At 41.2% G+C, this 22,407-nt stretch overlaps 2 protein-coding genes across 2 annotated transcripts in view; one reads left to right on the forward strand and one right to left on the reverse strand.

The window, feature by feature from the left end:
• Positions 1 to 14,790, reverse strand: part of col4a5 (collagen, type IV, alpha 5 (Alport syndrome)) — a 40,544-nt gene extending 25,754 nt beyond the window's left edge. The window contains exon 1 of the mRNA XM_049028285.1: positions 14,507 to 14,790. Coding sequence (XP_048884242.1) covers positions 14,507 to 14,599 — 93 coding nt within the window. The 5' untranslated portion in view covers positions 14,600 to 14,790. The remainder of the gene's footprint in view (positions 1 to 14,506) is intronic.
• Positions 14,791 to 16,158: 1,368 nt separating this feature from the next.
• The window catches only part of LOC125750455 (collagen alpha-6(IV) chain-like), a 60,421-nt gene continuing 54,172 nt past the window's right edge, over positions 16,159 to 22,407 (forward strand). Inside the window, exons 1-3 of the mRNA XM_049028286.1 lie at positions 16,159 to 16,283; positions 16,420 to 16,568; positions 16,753 to 16,798. Coding sequence (XP_048884243.1) covers positions 16,558 to 16,568; positions 16,753 to 16,798 — 57 coding nt within the window. The 5' untranslated portion in view covers positions 16,159 to 16,283; positions 16,420 to 16,557. The remainder of the gene's footprint in view (positions 16,284 to 16,419; positions 16,569 to 16,752; positions 16,799 to 22,407) is intronic.

Here is a 22,407-nt window from a genome sequence, read left to right on the forward strand (position 1 = left end):
AATTAATTACAAGACTTGCAAGTAGAGTTGGTTTTGGGTGGGGGGTAATGACAGTCAGGAATGGGAGCTTGTCACATAAAACACAGACATATACACACAAACACCTCCAGACTGATACAAAAGTGTATCCCTTGAATATGCCTTGACCATATAATTATACACTGTGTATTCCTTTCTGGCCGTCTAAAGCTTGTTTTTCGAAAAATAAAAAACATTTTCGGTATGAACTTCCACACTATAAACAAGGGGATCTCTCTATGCGACTTTTCCACAGCTGACTTCTGAATCCTGGTACTCGAAAGCTCTGATTTGCCTGGTCACGAGCGAGCATCAGAAAAACATTTCAGGGGGCCATCATTCTTTGCATTCACCTCCTAGATTTACCTGGAATTCTGATCCATGCTCTTTTTATAAAACTGTGTTGGAAAAGGAGATCTGTATGATCACTATCCACCTCATCCTGTCCACTTTACACTCTGGTCTCCTAACTTCTACAGCCATTTGTGCTTTTGTCTACCCTACCTATCTAACCTTAGGGGCATGGATCTGCTACTGATTACCTCTCTTCCCTCCTACCCAGTCCATACTTGGCCCCAGCCCAGCCTGGGTCCACTGTGCCTGAAACCTGAGCTGCTGTGTCACCGTCGCGGGACCCCTGCAAATGCTCTTCCACTGAGCATCTGCCCTAAATACAACCCGTGTCAGGTTTAGGGGGTGCAGGAAGTGTCAGAGGAAGTATCTGAGTGAGGCCTGTCAACTGAGGTCAGCGCTAAGCCAGAGAACAAATCGAAGACACTAGGAGTTCACTCCAGAGAGGTCCAGAGAGTTCTCATTATGGAGCAGTGATCATTTCACTAGGGACACCTATAGATGGTGTTTATGTGTACATGCACAGATAACAGTCATACTGCAATACTCTTGCCAATCAAATGGCTGCCAACTGCTCTCATCGGGATTGAAGAGCCCCCTGGACAACAACATCAAGTTCAGATGTTAAGGCAAAAATAACAAAGCAATTGTGACATCCTAAGACCACCGGTAGCTTTATCCAAGGTGTGAATCAGTACAGAAGGTCAAACTTCTGGGGATTTCACAACACTGATGAGGCTCATACGATGAAGTAGCCTTCTAACTTAAATTGACCCAGATATTAGTTTGGCAAACACCACAACAACTGAAGTCTATGAAACTGTTTTCACTACTGTCAGATGTACTGGGGAAATGAGTGTTGAATAATGGTGACTAAAGCAAAGTGATGCATACTGTGGATTGTTTTTGCCACTTGCATTCTCTGGTCTAAATAAGACGTATCAGATTCACGTGTATTTCGCTGCTTGTGTACTGGCCTGCATGATCCACCCTCAACCGGTAAGAGATGGGAGACAAGGCATGCAGCAGTCTCATTGTATGTGCTATGGCCCCTAGGGGACACGCACTATGCCAGGTTGTATTTGGCGAGGCTCAGCAGCACAGCCATGCAAGAAATTGAGGAGGTCCACTGGGAATCTTTTCTTTACTCAAAATTGCTCTACAGGAAACTTGTGCGCACAAGAATCCATTGTGTTCCAAGCTTGGTCTGTTCAATACTGCCCGTAATTCATAAATAAAGGAACTAGTTCATGTCTTTCTAATGCAATGATGAGCTTTTTATTATAATTTTTTATACTTACACGCCTGAGGAAGAATATGCCCAAGGCTACTGATCTAAAAGCAGTTTTCCTAAAAATGGCAGCATGTGCAAAATTCAAAAGATAACCGTTACTGCTTAAAATTGTGAATATGTCTCTGAATTAGCCTGTAGCCACTGAATTAAGGCCATAAACTAGACATTGCATGAATGTTAAGGTTTTCCTGAAAATGTGATATTTATACTGGTTTTATGTTTCGAGTGCTGACAGATCATCCTCCCACCGCTGAAACCACACCATGTCACCCTCTGTTAATTCTTCCTTCGTTGTGAATGCGCCTGCTTTGTAGGTGTTTAACAATGCCTCAAATCCATGGTTCAGTTCATACCTTGTTTATTTTGGGGGAAGGGCAGTGTGAATAAAAAAAATGAGAAAATAATTCTGGGTTTAATTGATTATCAACGACGAAGACACCCTAAAAAGTTTTATTGTCCATCATAGGCTAATGATACTAACCTAGCTTTTAGCCCAGGTGTGATCACTCCATCATGACTGAACTAAAACAGTCACGTGACACATGTAGTTGGAAGACAGTAAAATAGGTGTAATTCGAGGGGAGGATCATAATTCTATCTCCTGGAACCACGTCATAAGATGAATGTTTGTATCACAGTTTTGGTCTCGATTTCAGACCCTTTACACCATTATTACTATGATCCCAGCCTCATTCCATAATCTTGCCTCAGGGAAAAAAATCTATGGAAGATCAAAAAACACACTTTTACTGCATACTGTTTTTAAATAAGTGACCCAGCAAGGATTCCCCTCGCCACAAAAGGTTAAGCACACTTCCGGAGTTTTACTTATTTTCCTTTCCTAAAGTGACCTCCGTCTACATTTCATAAGAGATCAGCAAAGCTCTCAGGGGACACTTGACTACAACAGCAGAACTCGCCACAGTGCCCTTGTTGATTCAACAGCACAAATGGCTTAAATATGTTTCTGTTTGGATTATTCCAGAAATCAACCAGAACCAGGAAAAGACATTTTACTCAAGCCTTTAACAAGCTCCACAAAATTTATGTGTAACTCCCAATAAGGGACGTGTGAAAAACATATCAACAGCAAAAGTGGGCGAGTTATTTGATTTCTGATCTTTGAAAATCTTTCGGCTCAAATGTCAACCAGATCAGGCATCTGCATTCTGCTACCCAAATGCTTAGAGTAACAAATACACAGAACAGTTTATTTCTCTTCCTCCAGGCATCAGTGTGACGTCCATGTTAAAAGCCTCACTCGCAACTGGGTTCTGGTATGTTTTCTTCTGCTATTCATCACTGCAGAACATCCAAAACCTCTGATCTCCCCTAAGGTCATCTGTGGGGGTTTTGTGGCAGTAAAAGGTCTCACAGAGAGAAGATGTATTTGATTTCCTTAACAGGGAGATCCCTAGAACATGCAAACCGTTTGATCTCCCTTAAGGTCAACTGTGGAGGTTTTGGAGCAGAAGATAGAACTGGCAGTGTGAAAGCGTGAAGATGGATGTGAGCTCTGGTACCAGGGAACTCCCTAAGCATGCTCTGTGCTCCGCTCAGCAAACACAGGAAGGTAGCACCGGCTCTTTGCCAGGTAAGTGCTCACCAGGGAAGTTTCTCCTCTTGGCTGCCCTACATATTGGGCCTCAGCAATGCATTGGTTCTATCTGAAGGTAGAAGTGTTGATGGGGGAGGGGGGAAGGGTTAGGGCTTCGAGGTATGAAGAGGTATGCCTGGTGGGGGTTGGCACTGTGCATTTTTGCCAGTTCTAAAAGACAAGCTGAGTATGACATACAGCTGGGTTCCTGTACAGGATAATAGCTATTTGATAACTGAATAAGCTCATGGTTGTCACATGCATGGTAGTAACTGGGGATATCGTTTTGTCCCCAGACCTAACAGAAGCCGATGTGTGTTTTCTGGACAGGGCCTGGTTTGATTAGTGTCTTAGAAAACATCCCACTATGGACGTAGGAACCACGGAGGACGTGTACCCCGCAATATTTAATGTAGCTTGATTCACAACCCAGCTTAATAAACAGACCTTTGCATTTTAATTATGTTGTGTTCCTCCCAATATCAAACTAAACCCTTGCATCTCATGGCTGTAAGTGGCTTTGTCAGGCTTGGAAAACAGAGCCTTTCTACTTTTGTACCCACCTTTATTATGATTTGCATATTGATTCAGGCCACAAAAGGGTAAAAAGGCATCTGTAGACTGTGGGAGGCCGTTACTGCAACGAGGTTGGTTTGGCTTCAGCACCAGTAGGGACTAAATCATCCCTATATCCTTCCCTCTTAACACATTCGGTACTTGTACAATATTGGTAAGGACATATCCCTACCATCCATTCCCAAATCTATGCCCATCCATAGTGGCAAGGCTGGCTCCCACACTCTCCAAACCAGTTCCTAGGGTCCAAACGCCCTGCTACTACTGTTATTGATGTCTCATCAATCTCAAGTTTAAACATGAAGTATTATTTGCAGTAATTTATTTAATTTATTTAAGTCTATGTGTTATAAAACAACTGCTCTTCTTGTCTTTGCTTAGGAGTGTCCATATCTAGCTACCTTGTATTTGCCCGTTGGAACTTGAATTTAATTCCTTTATGTTTCTCTCTATTTGAAAACCTAGCAAATAAGTTTAATATTACCTTTATTGATTTCTAATTTATGAAATATTCCAGGTATCTTAAGTATATGGCAGCACTTTCTAATTATAAGTGCATTGTCAATAAAGCAACAAAAACACATCTGAAGGGTTAATCGGCATTCCCAATAGGAATGTCATAGTCAATGGGAAATGTACTGCATTTGATTACATCATTCATACATATGAACACAACATAAATTTCATAAATGGATGAATCTTTGAAATGGATCAAAATTTTTATGATGTGGATAATTGCTTAAGAATGTGTCATTTTGCTGTAAATATTTATAGCAGTATTTTATTCTAGACAAAACAAATATGGCAACCATCTGCACCCAAAATGAAATGCTTCAATGGCACCGAGGTCTATTACTCATGTCCACCACTAGAGGGCAACATAAGGACTGGTTCTCCGTGTGAGACTTACACTGATAAGTGTACGGCTGAGTCATGCTCCTCCTTCTATAAGAATGCTTTAAAATCAAAGAGTTCCTTCAGACCAGACAAGATGTTGGTTACAGAGCCAACCAGTAGCTTCTTATAGTCTGTCTCAGTGGGTAAAAATTGCTGTCTGTTGTTTATTCAAGGTGTTAATAACTAATGGATGTATATTATATACTTTTAGTTGTTAAAGATTACAGTATGGAAACATACCCGAGAAAATTACTGACTAAAGCCGCAGAGACATGCGTGAGGCCTTGATCTGCAGATTTAATTCTGCTCTTGTTGATTTGCTTATGGCTTGTTTACAGAGTGGGTCAGGAATGTAATCCTAGAAAGGCACAGCATGTCGAGAATGTTGGTCTGTTTGGATGGGCGGAAGTGTTTCTACCAATGAAGGACTGGGCTTTCACGCAAAATGATGGCACAGGAATAGGATCCGTAGTTGCAGAGGTCAGAGTTAATGAATGACAGAGCTCCTTAAATTTAAAAACAATAAACTTTTAGGAACCTACACAAAAAGCACCAATCCTTAGCTACAGCAGGTCAAAGATGAGAGTTGTAGCGTGCTGGACCAAAGGCAGCTTCTCGGCCCACTGTGACTGCCCAGCGTGTCGAAAATTGGTGTAAATCTGATTTATTTGAGTCCCCGCTTTGCTTTGTTTAAATACAGAATGAGTATTAATTTTTATAAGACCATTTTAATTACTCTATCAGACCCTCTCTTGAAATGCCTCAACACAAAAGAAAGAGATGAGTGACGAGTGGCATTTCAAAAAAAGTATTTTCTCCTCGGTTTGTAAGACATGCCCTGACAGAGAGTCCATAGCTAATAATGAGTAGTATGAAAAGTATACTTCTCTAGTCTTGTAATTAAGAAAATAATAAACATGGGAAGGCATGTTGTCTCACACCTCTAGGGTCGGAGGACTGAGTCATGTCTCTGTCTTGTGTGTGTGGAGTTTGCAGACTCTCCCTGTGTTAAATGGGTCTCCTCCCACAGTCAAAGACAGATAGGTGAACAGGCATCTCTAAATTGCCTGTAATGCGTGACTCTGAGTGTGTACGTGTGTGTGTGTTCTGCAAAGCACTGGCCTGCTATCCAGGGTGCACCTCTGCAGTGTGCCCTGTGCTGCCTACGAGGAAGAACAGGTAGAACGGTGAGGGTAGATCAGTGAGGGTAGAACAGTGGTTCTCGAATGGATTAACCTCAGGGCCCAGATTTCTCCTTTGTCATTAAGTCACAACCCCAAAAGTTACAATTTTGAACCAAAGAGAGTGCAGTAATAGTAAACAGCAGTTCCAGTAGCAAAATGCCTTCATGCACTGTTAAAAAACAGTCTGACATTAGAAAAAAAAAAAACATTTTGTTTTAACTACACACTCCATAAGCCAATGAAAGTGGTTCCACAACCCACTAGTTGAGAAACAGTGGGTTAGAAGATGTTAGGATGGATACTATATATACAAACAATTATTTATATAGCCATTTTTTGTGTGTAGGGTGGTAGGACCAAGGATCATAACCAGACGTAATGTATGCATCAGAAATTCACAGATACCAACCTTGGAGCTACTGGGCGAAGCTGAATGACATCACAGCTCAGCCAGCTGGGCTCAGTACCACTGGGTTCAGATCTGCCACCTAATCCTGGGGTTGTGCTGCTGGGCTCTTTCCAGCACTTGGCATGTTGGCACTCATATGTTTGGCTCATTTGGCTTAGTATTCCTTCTTTGTGGCTAAACTCCACATTAAATCAACTTAAATCTTCAAGCCATTACCCTGAGGGTAGTCTGCTGACAGCTGATTGTCAAACCTGATCAGCAGTAAGGAAAAAATCCAGGAATGCTGTTTTATAGTCATCAATTTAGTCGACACTTAATTAATAAACTCAGGGTTAAAAATGAGTAGAGTGCGTGATGGCTCAGTATGATTGCCTTACACCTCCAGGGTCAGGGGTTGGAATCCTATTGTGTGTGTGTGTGTGTGTGTGTGTGTGTGTGTGTGTGTGTGTGTGTGCGCACATCTCAATATTCCCATTGTGCTGGGCAGGTTTCCTCCTGTAGTCCAAAAACATGCATTTAGGCGAATTGGCATTTCTGAATTGCCCCTAATCTGTGTTTAGATGACCCGGCATCCCATCCAGGCAGTACAGGAGCCCTGTGCTCCTTGGGATTGAGCCTGTGACCCATATAAACAGTTGGAAAATCAATTATTCTTATGTTACACTATAACCGTGTCCCAAATAAGCCTTTATGAAACATGGATGAATGGACAGATTTTTGTAATATAGGGCAGCGTGTAGCACGGTACTTAAGAATGCAAATAATGTGAGCCAAATAAGTTCAGAAAATCAGGTGAGGTTGTAATTCTCAGTAACCAACCAGAAGTGGAAAATAGGGGCTAAATGTAAAGGCAGTCCTCTTAACAGTCACTTTTTACTTCTGGTTCATGTAGTAAGCTGGGTACACAACAAGCCGACCGCAAAAATTAGCACCGATTGAACGACTGAATCCCGATTGTGAAAATATGTGCTGGAACACACTGGCACAATTAGAAGTGATGGTTGATGTACAGCCCAATAAGAGAAGTCAGTGATTGATAATGCTGATTCAACATGCTCATTCTGCCAGAACAGCACCAATGGGGACCAACTGAGTATAACTGTGCTTTTCATATAAATACTTTTTGTACTTTTTGTGTGGAATTCTCAACAAAATATGTCTAATGAATAAATACAATTTTATGGAAATGAAAAATCAGTATATATTGCGCTCCTGTAAAAAGAAAAATTCCACACTTTTTCAGCCTTGTTTGATCTCTGTCTACCTACCATGCATCGTTTGAGAAACTTCCAGTGATCAGCTGTAGTAAGCGATTAGCTGTCACACCTCTGCATTCGTGCACTGTGCTCACTCAGATCTACACGACAAGTGATTAAACAGATGCATGAGCACATATTTGTGTGTTTCTCTATGCAGAGCAATCATGGGCTGTTGTGTGTGTGTGTGTGTGTGTGTGTGTTTGTGCACGCATGAGAAAACTCACCGGTTAATATTGTGAAGTGTTGTCGTACAATTTTAAACTTGTGAAATTATTTTGTTTGGCTGGATTTTAAACCTGTCAAATTATTTTGTTTCTAAACGGCACAACAGTTACGCAGCCCACCAGGAATTTTCCCGAGTCTCCTGATTAGCCACTCCAGGCCTGCATGGAAGGAAACTTAGAAACATGAATGCACCTAACTACATGTGTTTGAGATGAGGAAAGTTCAATGAACAGTGAAAATTCAATCTATCCATCCATCTTCCAACCACTTATCCTGGAAATGAGGATTACAGTTTGACGGAAAAGAAGATACAGCTAATGCTCTGTTCATTTGTAAAGTCATACAGACAGCTTGTAAAATCGGATCTCTCTGGCGTGTACATGCGAGAGGCCAGGAGACTGCCGTGTCAAATCTCATCAGATAGCGAGGCAATCGCAGAACACATCTGAAAAGCTGGCATCCCCCCAGCAGCAGCAGCCACGGGACATCTGTCCTGACGGCGACTTTAGCGGGGGGGAACTCCCCACAGCATGATGCGTGACTTAATTCCACGATCCGCAAGCTTGGCAGCTGTGATTGCAGACCAGGGCTGGTGAACGGGACACATCGTGGGATTTTACTTGCAAAGAGGGAGACAGCACCCTTTCCATATTCCCAAATCAAGTTCTCTGAATTTGATTTTGAACATCTTGCCACCTTGCAGTCACAACACAGTTGTAGGAGAATATGAACCAATATGGAAACAAATAAATCAAATACCCCATTAGAGATATTTGATACCTCCTCCTTGATTTGGGGCACATAAATCACCTGTAACAAGCTGGCAGTAGCAGCTGGCCAAAACTCCTAGTTCCTTGCTTTCTGTTCTCCGCAGCACGTGGCCTGGCCCATGCGAAATGTCAGATTATGGGCACCGCAGACATGTAAATGTGGGCGCGCCAGACACAACTGTTTCTTCAAAAACCAAAACAATGAAACCGCCGTTTCTGCCATGAGTTCTGCACGAAAACTAACTGTATACACAAGAGGGGGGGAAAAAACAGGCAAGGAACCCCGAGAAACTGCAAAAGGATACGTCACAGTTTAGAGGGATTAATAACTCAGCACTTCAATGTCACGGGAGCAGCAGTTGGCCAAGGTGCAAGTGTTTATCCGGCTCCCCACGTGCCTCGAACGGAGAAGGCGCACGTGCTCGGGTGAGAGGCATCTGAACAGACATGCCCGGTCCCTGTTCCTGGACTGCCAACATGCTGGCCCATCTGTTCTACAGCCAGAACTTTTGCCTACTCAGTGATGATCGGAACAGAGCGACCTGAGTCATTTTCTGGGGAACTTCCACTTAAACAGCACACTGCATTGGATGCTCAGAGGCTAATATCGATTGGTGAAGCTTTTGCCTGCAGCCCCAGCAGCACAAGTCTTGGGTAGTTGCTTGCTTATTGTTTCTATGATAAGACCCCTGATGACTGCAGTCTGGTACCTTGGATCTTATTTCCTGTCTTTGAGAGGGACCCCCCCCCCCAACCCCCGCCACTCCTACCCCTCCTCCCATCCCCCATTGCACTAGTAGGAACATTCCAGCAGAATGCGATGATTTGATACGGACGAGCTCAGCTGAGACACATGGCTTGGTTCGTCCCCTGCTACGAGCAACTTGCTTTGTTTGCCCATAGTCACCAGCTGTGCCCAGACAGAACAATACCGATCTGCGTTGGCAGACCAGGGACATGTTCAGGGTTCAGAGTGAGGGAAAAACAAGTAAAAGCCATGCTGAGACTTTTAAGGTTAAGTGTCTCATGAATGAATGTAATCATAGCTCACACACAGACATCCCAACCCATTTGCCTGAGGGAACATTTTTCTACATGTCATTCTCTTTACAGTGAAATTTACGGATGCTGTGTTGACTTTAAAGCTATTCACCGCACAAAGTTAAAAATGTAGTGGGTAACTTATAGACAGACAAAAGTAGGGCTGGACTGGCTGCACTTGCAAAGATTTGAAGTTTCCTTTTATCCAGAAGAGAACGCGGAGTGGAAGTGCAGATGGGACAATTAGTAAACCAAATAGAGAGGCTCTCTGAAAGGTTACCTTCCTCTTGTTTATACCCTTTAAGTTGCACTGAAGCGTCAGCTCTGTGTGTGGGCACTCGTTAGCCTGGGCAGATAGACAGTAAAGCACGCTAGCTGGCCCGCTGGTCTTCTGTGTGCCCACAAAGTCTGCTATTTTGCATTTACCCTTTATTTTGATGAAGTACCCCTCAGAGGAGAGGCAGCAGCCACACAGGTGTCTGCTGCACATGTACGCCCCACCATCCGGCAAGGTGCTTTACCAAACGCCAACAAAGTTTACATTTAAGCAGGGCAGGGTAAAGGAAAAAAACGTCTGATGTGCGATGCCTCGTTCTGATGCCGTTTATACAGAGGTACAATGCAGACGTAGGACCTGCATGGTTTCACCTGCTGTGAGGGTTGAAAAAACAGGATGCTGATAGGACAGCCTGTCCTGTGGACGTCTTGGCTGACGTCTTATGATACATGCAGGTGCCCCGCTCCATGCCAGTGTGACTACGGTCTGGCAAACATACTCAAAGATCTTTATTTCGTTTTTAAAAGAGGAGAAATGCTTCAGCTGCATTTTACCAGTCGAGTCTCCGTTAACGATATATCTTCATTTGTAACTGATTTTAAAGAAAATGCAACCAACAAAAAATGCATGTTTTAAAAGAGGAAAGTCGCAATGCTTTGCAGTTGTTTTCAAAGATCTAGGCTGCCTGGGTGCTCATGAAAGGTTTTGTGGGCCTTCCAGCAGGTGAGATAAGGTTGGAATTTGCGTGTTCTCAAGGACCCGACCTTCTCTTGCCTCAGGCGAGACAGTGCCGTCTGCTAAGCAGGGCTGGATATCTCTTATGTCAATAAGTGTTATGGCTACAGAATCAGATGATCACAGTGACAGCCTGGATTTTGTGAGCAGTGTATCTTTGTCAGAAGGATCCAGGGAGACTGGGTGTAACTTGGGTCACCCTGTTAAATCTTCATGCTTTGCATGAAAGCCCTACAGCCCTCGGAGAGCAATGGACTCAACGAGGTGCACCAGCAGGTCAAATGAAGCCCCTAGGGCATGTGCATTACTCTGCCAAATTCCCTCAGCTGGAAAACTCAAGATTTTTATCAGCAAATGGACTGCGCTTATTTTGTAATAAAGGAGATTTATGTTACTGATCTGGCAGAGAAATTTGAAAAATTTGAAAATGAAAATTGCCACCAACCTCAAAAATTAGAAGTAACAGAAAATGAATATTAACGGCAAATAAGGAAGAGGTGATTGTGAAGTGCACGGCTTTTTAAAATGAATTTACTACGAGTGTAGAGAATTATTCCACCATGATCAAGGAAATGGTTCTGAATGACAGGGCAGGATCACAAACATTTGTCCAAAGACAGTGTTGGCTTCATTCACAAAGTGAATAGTGGGAAGTTGAGCGAGCAGGAGTTTAGAGGAGTGTTAAACTGTAGAAACAGCATCCCATATAATCAAGGGCAAGAGGACACATCTCCTGGCTGAAGAAGCTGGTCACCAGCCTCCAGGTTATGTAACAATACATTTACTTAGCAGATGTTTTATTCAAAGCAACATACTGTTTTTTTTTTTGAGAAAACAAGATCAGGCACTCACCAGAGCAAGCGGAGGATAAGGGCCTAATGATGAAATCTGAATCTGGGATTTGAACTGACAACCTTCCAATCACAGGCACAGTGTTCTAAATCAATAAGACGCACACTGCTGGATAGTTCACAAAGGTCACTATGATGAGAAACTCACCAATCCCATCCTGCTCCATCTCTAAATCAGGTACTTAGGAAATACTTCCTGAATGAATACTAAGAAGTTCCTTATATTAATGTAAAGCCCCTTAAAAATAACCAGCTACGAGTAATACTCTTCTTCACTATAGGCTTTGCAGCATTAAAGCCGAGGCCTGAAAGTACCTCCTCATAAATGCAATTCTTTGTCACTGTTCTTTGATATTTGGCACCAGTGTCACACAAAGCTGGAATGTCTTTCTTGTCACCTATTCGAAACTGGGTGTAAGTCCAGCTTTGTTTCCCACTGTTGCCTCTGGTAGTACCTAGGAACACCACCGTGCATAAAAATACTACTGGTATAATCCCAGAATGAAGCTGTGTTGGGACTGAATGGTGGCTCCTTTTAGACAGTTTAAAAATTGCTTCCTTATATTAATAGAGGCTGAGTTGCTGGAGAGCGAGTGCAGTAACGAACGAACACTGAACACCTCGCTAGTGACAGAGGCTCACTGATGAAGCAACTTTTTGCAATGATGGGGATCCATGCTGATGTTACAACTTCAGAGAAAAGAACCTTCAGAGGAGCTTAATCTTGAATTATTTATCTGTGAACTCTAGAAAAAGCTAAAGGCGCTACAAGGACTCACTGTTGAACCTGCTTCAACGAATTTGATATAAAAACGCATCTGCTGAGCAATCAACTTGAAATGACTGAAGGTAGTTGGAGCTGTGCTGGGAAAATGAAGGCTCTGTGAATGCCTGAACCTATTCGTGCCACGGTGGGATCATTCACAAAGTCACCCGGGGGGGGGGGGCTCAAACATGTGGTAGCAAAGGGCGTTACATGAGAAACCGCCATGCAGTCTCTCAAGGCAAACATCACCAGAGAAAAAGCCAGCCCTCCTAACTGGGATTGCTTTAGTAGAAGCATTAAAACAACCTAGATACAAAGTAAAAAATGGAGAGTGAAGCATTAAAAATGTACTTAGATAACTGGAATAGTTGCCTTCACACCGACCTCAGGCAAATGTCAGGGAAAAATCTTATGATACTCATTCGCCATGCTGGATAACAAGACCTTACTGCAAATTAATTTCTATCCATATCATATCACTAAGATATATTGACCTCTGTGATACATCTATACTCCCTGCTCAAAGTAATTCATATTTAATCCATGGATGGAAATTGCTTCAAGAAACATGTTCCACGCACTCAGTAGGCAAGAGTATGACGAAGACACAGGATTTGATGGAGAATTCCACGTGAAGAGAGGAAAAAGACAAATACTGCTGGAAAGACAAAACAAGGATTTATTTTGTTGTTGCAATTAAAGGGTACATAGGACTAATTAATGCGCATATAACATAAAGGCATTATGTGGCCATTGTTGGCACATTTCATGCAATTTATCTTGGCATCCTCCTTGTCTCTTGGTCGCTCCTGAAAAGTTTCCCTTTTATATTTATGGTGCAAATTCATTGAAGGCGACATTAACGTATTCGGCCCTTAAGTCTTACCAGAGAGACGGATCTCCCTCATGATTTTTACCCTCTGTTCCTGGAAGCAGGTGAACCCCTAGTTGGCTCAAAGCTCTGAGTTCCTTTACGCTCACAGCTCCAAATTCATTCATGTTCTTTATTTTATATATACATATATGATTTTCTATATATTTTTTTATGTCCTCCTGTATTCAATGCCTTTGAGTTTTTCTTTTTTCTGTGGGTTTGGTCACTATAAAATATTGAGAAAGCACCTCACGAGATTTCCTTGGCAATGCAATTATGGACAATCTGTGCTGAGATATAAAATCACAGAATCCCAGGTGAATGGGTAGAAACAAAATGAGAGGTGTTTTTTTGGATTATTAGATACTCATGAGGCAAAAAAGTAAAGTTATTATTGTTATCAACTGTTGTATGCAAACATTCATGTAGGGACACAGACGACTTAATCACAATGTATAACAAATCATTGAAAGTTTGAAACATGCAGAATTAATCAGACTAAATAATAAATCGGCAAAATAATGATAATTTTATCGTATTTGAAAACGTTTATTATACAGCTTTATATTATAATATATTATAATGGTCCAATTCTGGTTGAGAGGGATGATTTAATTTCAGTTACGATGGCAATATGGCTATATTCACCTGGAACGTGTAAAGCTTCTCCATGTCATGTGTCTTACAAACAATCCGCTGCCCTACATCTCGGCTCAAAGTTACAGTGTAGCATCACAATAAGAAACCAGCTTCGACGTCCTCGCAGAGCTGCCCCCAAAGCAAAGCCACTAACTCTCTTAATATATCGCAATACAACTGAAATGCAGCCCACGTCTTGTGGGAATTTCGGAGTCTATCCTACAGCGGGCTGATCGATCTCTGCAAAAGACTGAAAATATTATTGCCATCCTCGATGAAAACTTCACCGAATCTCAGCAAGTGCCGTTCGCGGATGGAAAAAAGCTGAAAAGAACAGTCGGCGTGTTCCTACAAGTCTCCGGGCATGACCGACCTTTGAAAAATGTGATGTGCGCTCAGAGCAAAGCCTAGTTATCTTCACCTACATGTCTGCAGCCACTGCCGCAATTACCAAGGCGATAAAGAATAAATGAGGATAATGTATTTTGGGCACATAAATCACATCAGTGCATGGTGTTAAGGAATTTCGGTTTTCCATTAAATCATTGTTAAATGGATATTTATTAATAGGACCAAGGAAAGACAACACTTGTACGTTATAAAGTAAGCACACTATTTATAAACTTTAGCCAAGGAGACGCTTGCGGGTATGATCATGATCCGCAAAGTGCATCGGGTATCTTTGCATATTACTTTAATTCATATAAATGCACCGACAGATAAGTAAATGTATCAGTACTCACCGCAGACTCTAAATTCCGAACTTCGAAGCATAGGATTATGAATACCAGACTCACGGCGAGATTATCCAGACTCTTCAAGTTTTTATTCTTCATTTCTCAAAATAATCCGCTTACTCAGCATCGACTCATACTACTAAAACGCATCTGCGATCTGTCATATTCCCCTCTTGTCTTAAATATAAAACAGGCTGTCAAAAAGTAACATATTGATTCTTTAAAAAGACTCCAAGCCGTTCAATACTGGGACCATTCGCTACTGCAACCTTAACCAACTTTTTCTCTCTTCCCTTAACCTGCTAACCGGATCTACTTTTATGCTACAGACCAATGCGCGTCAAGGTGTTATAGTGCCTGATGACACTTTCTCTTAGACTTTTTTGAATATTAAATTCTACAGATATTTATAACTGACACGTGAATTGTAAAAGGTAATTTTCAATTTCTTAATCAGGAATAATTTTATTGTAGTTCTTTTTATTTTACTGGTTGCCCTAAAATTTTTATCCGCCAGATATAATTATGTGTATATTTTGCCATCTGCTTCCCATGCACTTTCAGAATTTATTTTTATGAACTAGAATGAAGAAGCACGAAACATTGCATACACATTTTATACAACTTTGTGCATTGCGCACCATCTGAATCTTTATGTTGTTTTGGGAATATTAACGTATATGCTATAGCACTTTGTCAGGTGTTATCAGTTTCTGAACGAAGAAAGGATTTAATGATCCCACAGTAGATGATATCGGACATGTCATTTGATCCATCCATGCATCCAACTACTCATCTGCTTCCCCAGAGAGAGGCATGTCTTTCAATGTTTACATTAAATTAACGAAAACGTTATAGAAAATGGAACGGCACGAGAATTTACAATACGCAATTCACTCATTATTTTATTATTGTTGTTATTTAGCACAAAATATGGTTCCGTAGAGTGGACAGGCCCGGGTTTACAATGGTTGCCTATAAGGTGCATAGCACTGTGTGCGGTTCAGTGGGCTAAGTCTCTGCGCCTCTGGTCAGAAAGTTGCTGGTTTGAGCTCTGATTTTGGCAGAATGACTATGTTTGTGGGCACGGTAGCGAGACCCTTAACCGCAAGCCTTGTGGCTGCCAAGCCTGCTCTCACAATATGTGTGTCATGGAGAACATGATGGGTAGGCAAGAATAATTTATTATAAATTAATAATGTGCCTCCCTCAGGAGGAAATCAGTCAGTTCAAGACTCCGACATTGTTACAGGGATCATACCCACTCAGTAATTTCTGACATTGCCTTAGTGATTTTGTTCTGGACCAGGCACTGAGAAGTGGATATTGTTTTCAATTAAGCATCCCGACAGTTATTGTGTTTTTGCAAGATCAAACACGTTGTGGCAGTCAAATGAATTAAAAAATGCTTCTGGAGAACACGTGAGCTGCTTCGTACATTTAAGAAATGAACCGAATGCTGTTCACACGTTGAATCTGGTTGTAGGTAAACTTAGCTCCCACCTGCTGCCTGAAGTGCTAGAATCAGCATTACAGGTGTCCTCCGCACCATTTACTGTAATATGCGTATTTAAAATTTCAACAATGCAATCTAATATGGTTCGTCTGTGCGTTCTAATCTATTGTAATATACACATGAAAAGAGATAAAAGTGTCAAATGGATTTGGCGTGAGTGACACATCAAGGTCCCTCCCCTTCTTGTCCACTAATGCGACAACGATTGTTACGGTCGCTGGAATCAAAGTTGGCCAGGGAAGAGTGTTCCTGCCGAAGTATTCTGAGGTAACTTTTCGCCATTTAGACAGATGAATGTGAATTACCTTCCTCACTTTAACAGCCGCATGGGGAAGAACGTGTTATCCGTTAACGCAAATACTAAATAATCAAGTCTCATGTTTGCTTGCCTTTTTCTTTTCAGCGGTTCGGTGTCTTTTCCGAAGCGCATGTGAACCTCTTAGTAGGTTCTTCAGTGAGTGTCTTCAAGGTTACTGCGTTTAGGTCCTTCTGAAGCGGTACCCAGCTGCCTTATCTGTGTGTTTCCCAACATCCGGCAAACATGAGGATCTGGTATGTTTGTTTGTAAACAAATGTTTTGATTTTACTTCCCTTTGCTAAATGAATTAAGGCAATACCTCGCACGCAAACTGGACACTTTATGAGTCATATACTCATTTTATACACATAGACATATACACGATCTAAATGGATAAATCAGGCATAAATTAAAGAAGACTTTATTTCGTTCTTTCAGGATTTGTTTCTTTGCTGTGATTTTGACAGCTGCGTCCACGCACGGGGTAAGTGCTGTAAAGTTTTAGCTGCAAATGCATGTGCCGTTATTTACGGACTCGTCTACAGACACATACAGTACTGACAGTTGCAGTCTGTTGTTAATGTCTGCGTTTAGTCTTATTCAAGATATCTTAATCGAAAATGTTTGAAGAGCTGTATCAGTGCTATCTCTGATAAAAATAACTAACACGGTATTTACCACTAGAATGGTGTCATGCTTAATATTACCTCAGCCGCAAGATACGTCGTAGGGCTGTATTTATAGCAAGTGCAAGGGAGATGGACGGGGCTGAACTGCGGCGGTGGGCAGCGCATGTGTCTGCTGAGGACGCGGAGTCAGCATCTAAACACTGAAAGCGCGCTCATTTGGTGTTGATGCTGCAGTGTTTGAATGTGAGTCGGTGGGTGTGGCAAAAAAAATAGTGAAAAATATATTTATTTGAATGCGCACTGTATGATTTTATCATATATATATATATATATATATATATATATATATATATATAATTGTGAAATAAATTGGCGTGCACCCTACAGACCCTACAGCATTTTTTAAAGCTTTTTAAAGAATTTTAAGCATTAGGCCTAAACGATTAATTACATTCCGCTGAAATAATTGCAGAAGCCTTCATAATAACTACATTTTAAGCTGAGCGTGTGAATGATAAAACGCCTAACCATATCAATTGAAACCTTTCTTGAACTTACATAGAACTATATTTTTTTCTATGTACCGCTAATATTTCTTAGATGTGTGTGCTTAGACGTGTGTCTTAAGTTAGACGCATTAGCCTGTACCAGTGCTTCCCTGCAATTAATCAGTGGTGTGTCCGTGTCCTGTTACGTCAAAGTAATTAAAATAAAATATTGGCACATTATTAGTTCCCACTGGCTTGCGCGAACCTTGTAGCATAGTATGTAATGCATTTTAATGTGTTTTAAATGCTACTTTGTGGTGTTTCCGAACATGAACTGTTGCTTCTGCAGGTGCAGTCGCCCCTAGTATCAGGATTTCAAGTCCCCTTTCTTGACAATGTAGCTTAACATTACAGCATGGCTGCAGAGCGATCCTTAGCAGGAATCCAAGAGAACAAAGGCACAGTAAGAAACCGCACACTTGGATTCTTGTTTGAAGAACTCCTTCCAAGTTTTCCTGTGTATCGCCATACTTACTAATACTTAGAGGCGACTAGGCACGGAGTGTATTTTGAGTGTAAGTGACTATGGCACACGGCAAATCTGTGCCGTTTGATAATAATTATGCAAATTAAAACAAATATCTCGCATGTGATGGATACTTTAGGCACGTTGATATCGCTAAAATTCAACAAAGCATAAGTAGAACTTGCCGTGTTAGTATGAAAAGAAGTATCCAGGTTTCCTGTCGCGAGCATGCTGTTTGTGCCGCTCCTGGCTATGCATAGCGGAAATTACCGGCATCTCAGGTTGCGTGTGGCTGAATCTGGGTTCTTTTTCAAGAAAACATTGTGTCACGTTTGCTGAACACCTCCAAGTTCTCAGGCGATTAACTTAAATGCAAATGTTGTGCTGGTAGATATTTGGAGCACTTTGAAACCCGAACCTACATACAGGTGTATTTACCCATGAAACCTGAAAAGAAGTATCCCGAGAGGTAGATATTTTCTTAAGCTAAAAGGGAGCCGGTTACCTGGCTCAGTCTTTTCCTGCTAAAGGGGCGCGTTTCCTGGTTGTACACTAAAAAAAAATCGCTGGCTCAACTTAAAAAATTAACAATTTGCATGCTTTTTTTAAAAAAGTTTTTTTTGGTTTCAATTGTTAAGTAAACTAAATGAGTATTTAAAGTTAGACTAACTGAAATATTTAAGTACAGCTAAAGCGATTTGCCATTACTTCAACAAATCTAATTAAATTAAAACAGCTTTTGAATGGATATAACGTCTTCATCCAAGGTCCGCTGTTTTTCCGTCTTTATTTCCTTCATATGACCCTTCAACACATTAGGTAACGGATTTCTGGTAGAATACCGCAAAGTATTGTTTTTTTATCCTCATAAAAATAGACACAGGGGCCGAATATTTATTCAAAATACATATATAATTCAATTCAATTTTATTTATATTTCATTTAACAACAGTTTTTAATTTTGACCAACTTATAAAATTAAGTTGTTAACTAACTAACACGGTCCGATTTAACAAACGTAAAGTTTTATATTGATTAACATCGTAATTTTACGTGTTACTTACAATCCACTTGAACCATTTTTTAGAGTGCTTGCTTTCTTTACCTTTACTGCCGGTAGAGAAACTTTCACCCAATGAGAAAGGGGCCACCTCACGGTTAACTTGGTCATGGTTGTTAGTGCTGCATGAGCACATTACCATAATGGGGACCCCCTGGGTTTAGCTTGACCAGAGCTTTGTTCCTGTGAGCTTCTGGGTGACCTTTTTTTTCCTATTGTTTTCCTATCTCTTCCTATTGTTTTGCCCAGTGAACTGAAAACTGTGTAACAGTCAATGGAAAAGCAATATCATGCATCGCGGCAAAGCGTAGATGGATCGATGTCATACGCGGAGGCCAAAGCGACAGAGGGACTTGGAAGCTTGTGAAGATGAGAAGCAGTGTAGACAGTGCTTGACTGCGAGCTGTGGCCATTTGAGAGTAGCTGGGCACTCAGGGTTGAAGGCTGGGGGTTGGTGACTGCATGATGGGAGTTATTACCTGAGGGCGGGGTGCTGATTTGAAAATTTGACAATTCATGTTGGGGTTTGGTTACCAGGGACTGGAGGCATATACTGATGTTAAGATGATGTATTAAAGAATTGGATCAAAATCAGGCATGTTGGCTTTAGAACCAGCCCCTTTTGCCCGAATTATTGAAAATGCTCCCTTTTGACCTCCCTAGTGCCCCCTTTAGATAAATGACAATCACCCAGGAATCTCCCAGTCGCGAAAATTTACCAAAAGGACCCACCCGGCTGGCAAAATATACCAGTTGGCTACGCCCCTCATTTGAGCACTTGTCCCTCAAAGTCTGTGTAAATCACTGTTTAAAAGCTACATTATGAATAATTTTATTCACCCAGTCAGTGAATTAAAAGTTTTAGCTGTATGGAATATTTATAACCACTTGAATACAAAGTTATAATATAACTTTTGGTTAGTTTCTCATTCAGATATATTAATCGTCACAGATTATGACATGATTAGCAATTTGTGAATGTAGTTCTTACATTTGTCATACAAATATATATTTGGGCAATTGATTCCAATATTATGGATCTGACATTTAGACTCGTATTGGCAAACATAACACCTCAGAGCAAGCTTAGTATTGGTGTGTCAATTTGCATATCATTTCATATAACCTCTTAGATTGAATATAGACAAAATCCTCAATATTAAGATATAAATATACATGTTAGAATTACATAGAATTTCTTTAGCATTATGGATGTGATATCAAACAGATGTTACGGTGGGTATGGTGAAGGGATGAAAAAAGAGGGACGATCCAGGGAGCGGCTCCAAGAAGAATGGATTTATTAACAAAAACCGAACGCAAAGGGATAAACCACGAAATAAAGGGACCATGAGGGGTCTAAAACTAAACAAGAGAAATAAAAACTAAGTAGAACCACAAAATAAACATAATAGGAAAAGTGCAAAAACTGAGAGCAGGACTAGGGAACAACCAGAGCTACAAACATGCAGTAACATCAACACAGCTCAAACCTCTAGACATGTCTAAGCACACACATCGATTAAACTTAAACCTGCTGACTAACTGAAGAGCAGGATGAGGGCAAGCACTTAAACACATACAGACAACAAGAGTAACCAGGGGCAGGTGTGGACCATAACCAAATCAACTAGTCAGGACAGACATGGGACAAGAAGAAACAGGTGGAAGTTACGATTAACACGCACAAGAAACTAGAAAATATTAACAAACATTAAGGGCAAACTAGGAAAGGCTAGAAACATAATTCAACAAGGCAATGGGCAGGGTAGACTATAAACAGGGACATACAGGAAAACAAAGATAAACGATACCAAAAGCTAAGGATACAATGAAACACAATGAATTAAACAAGCCTTGAACCCATGATTGGATGGGCGGTAGTTTCTTAGCTTTCACTCATTTAACCCATTGAGCTTCTTGGTAGCCCAGGGCACTGGGAAACACACTAAGGACTTATGGGTACAAGACAGAGGGAACAGGATGGTCAGCAATGCTTGCTGGCCAAACGGGGACACAACAAATGGGACAGGGCCAGTCGGGCACCGACCCTGACAATACACCTTTGAATGAAATGGCCCACATATATTAATGAGCTATTAAAGCACATCAAATACAGAATCAGATAGCACTGCTTATAACTTAACTTCTTGCCCCATCCTAGCCAAATAAAAGCAATGATAAATCATCTGTTTTGTTTGTAACTTAGTTTAACTGCCTGTTACAACTGTTATGCCTTTTATTGCCAAAGAAACAGTGATGATAATGATACCATAGTCACTGTCATACGAGCAGGTAGCTAAGTTTGTCAAAGTACAGACATCTGACCTAAAGGTTTTCAGGTCCAGACGCAGGTTATATTAACTAAATTTCTATAATAAAAGTGGCAACTTATAATCGAAATGCTTAAGATAAAAATAATCTTTGAGTGTTGTGCAATCCTTTTTTCCGCTGGCAAAATGAAGTGTCTTTTTTTCATTATCACGGAATCACCACTGATGAAAGATCACTCCCAGGCTGCTGGAAGGCTAGGGCTGAGTTGCTGTGTCCCAGCATCACTGATGTCAGCTTCTGGGAACTCCCAGGGCCCCAGTGTTTGTACTAAGTAATTCAATGAGGTAATAGCCTGCTGCCCTCGATATAACAGCCATTTTTCAACTAGAGCTTAAGATTTCTGAAAATAATAAACATTTTAAAATATTTTATTTCATACATTCGTTGTTTAACCCATGGCATTGTCCCCACGCTCGTCATTATCACCCTGGATATAGACTGGGAAATTAAGTGTAAATTTCAGGTTGGCAGGCAGGAGTTAGTCCTGCCAGAAAAGCTGTGCTTTCTTTAAAGTTGCCCCATAGCATTGGTACGTTCAGCTGTAAGGCCTTATTAAGAAATGTTTTGCAATGGTTTACATGAATCACCCTCTTCATCTCACCCACTTGGATCTATAGCAGTGTTTCCCAGTCCGGTCCTCGAGGACCCAAACATATAGACTGTCTGTGGATCCCTGAGGAACAAATTCAGAAGCACTGGTCTATATGATCATTAATCTTTAGCTTCAGCAAGTGAGAACTGTGAAATAGGGTTTTCCTCAGTCTCAGAATACCTTTATTTTGGTGTGTCCCCCGTCAGTCCCTTGGAGAATGTGACTGACGAGCTGTCAGCTGGAAGATGCAGCCTCCGTTGATAACGAAATTTGTTTTACCTGCTGTACTTATCAACAGAATTCCAAGATAAGATTCATATACTGAAAATACATGCACATACTTCCTAGGAAGTAGTCGGTAGTATAAAGCAGACAATGGCCATCTGCACTGGAATTTTCCCAGTGGGCTGGTCTTGTGAAGGGCCGGTCTTTCTTTCCCAAGCCCAGCATTATATAGCCCATAT

This window comes from Brienomyrus brachyistius, chromosome 10 (assembly GCF_023856365.1).
Source record: "Brienomyrus brachyistius isolate T26 chromosome 10, BBRACH_0.4, whole genome shotgun sequence".
Taxonomy (NCBI): Eukaryota; Metazoa; Chordata; class Actinopteri; order Osteoglossiformes; family Mormyridae; genus Brienomyrus; species Brienomyrus brachyistius.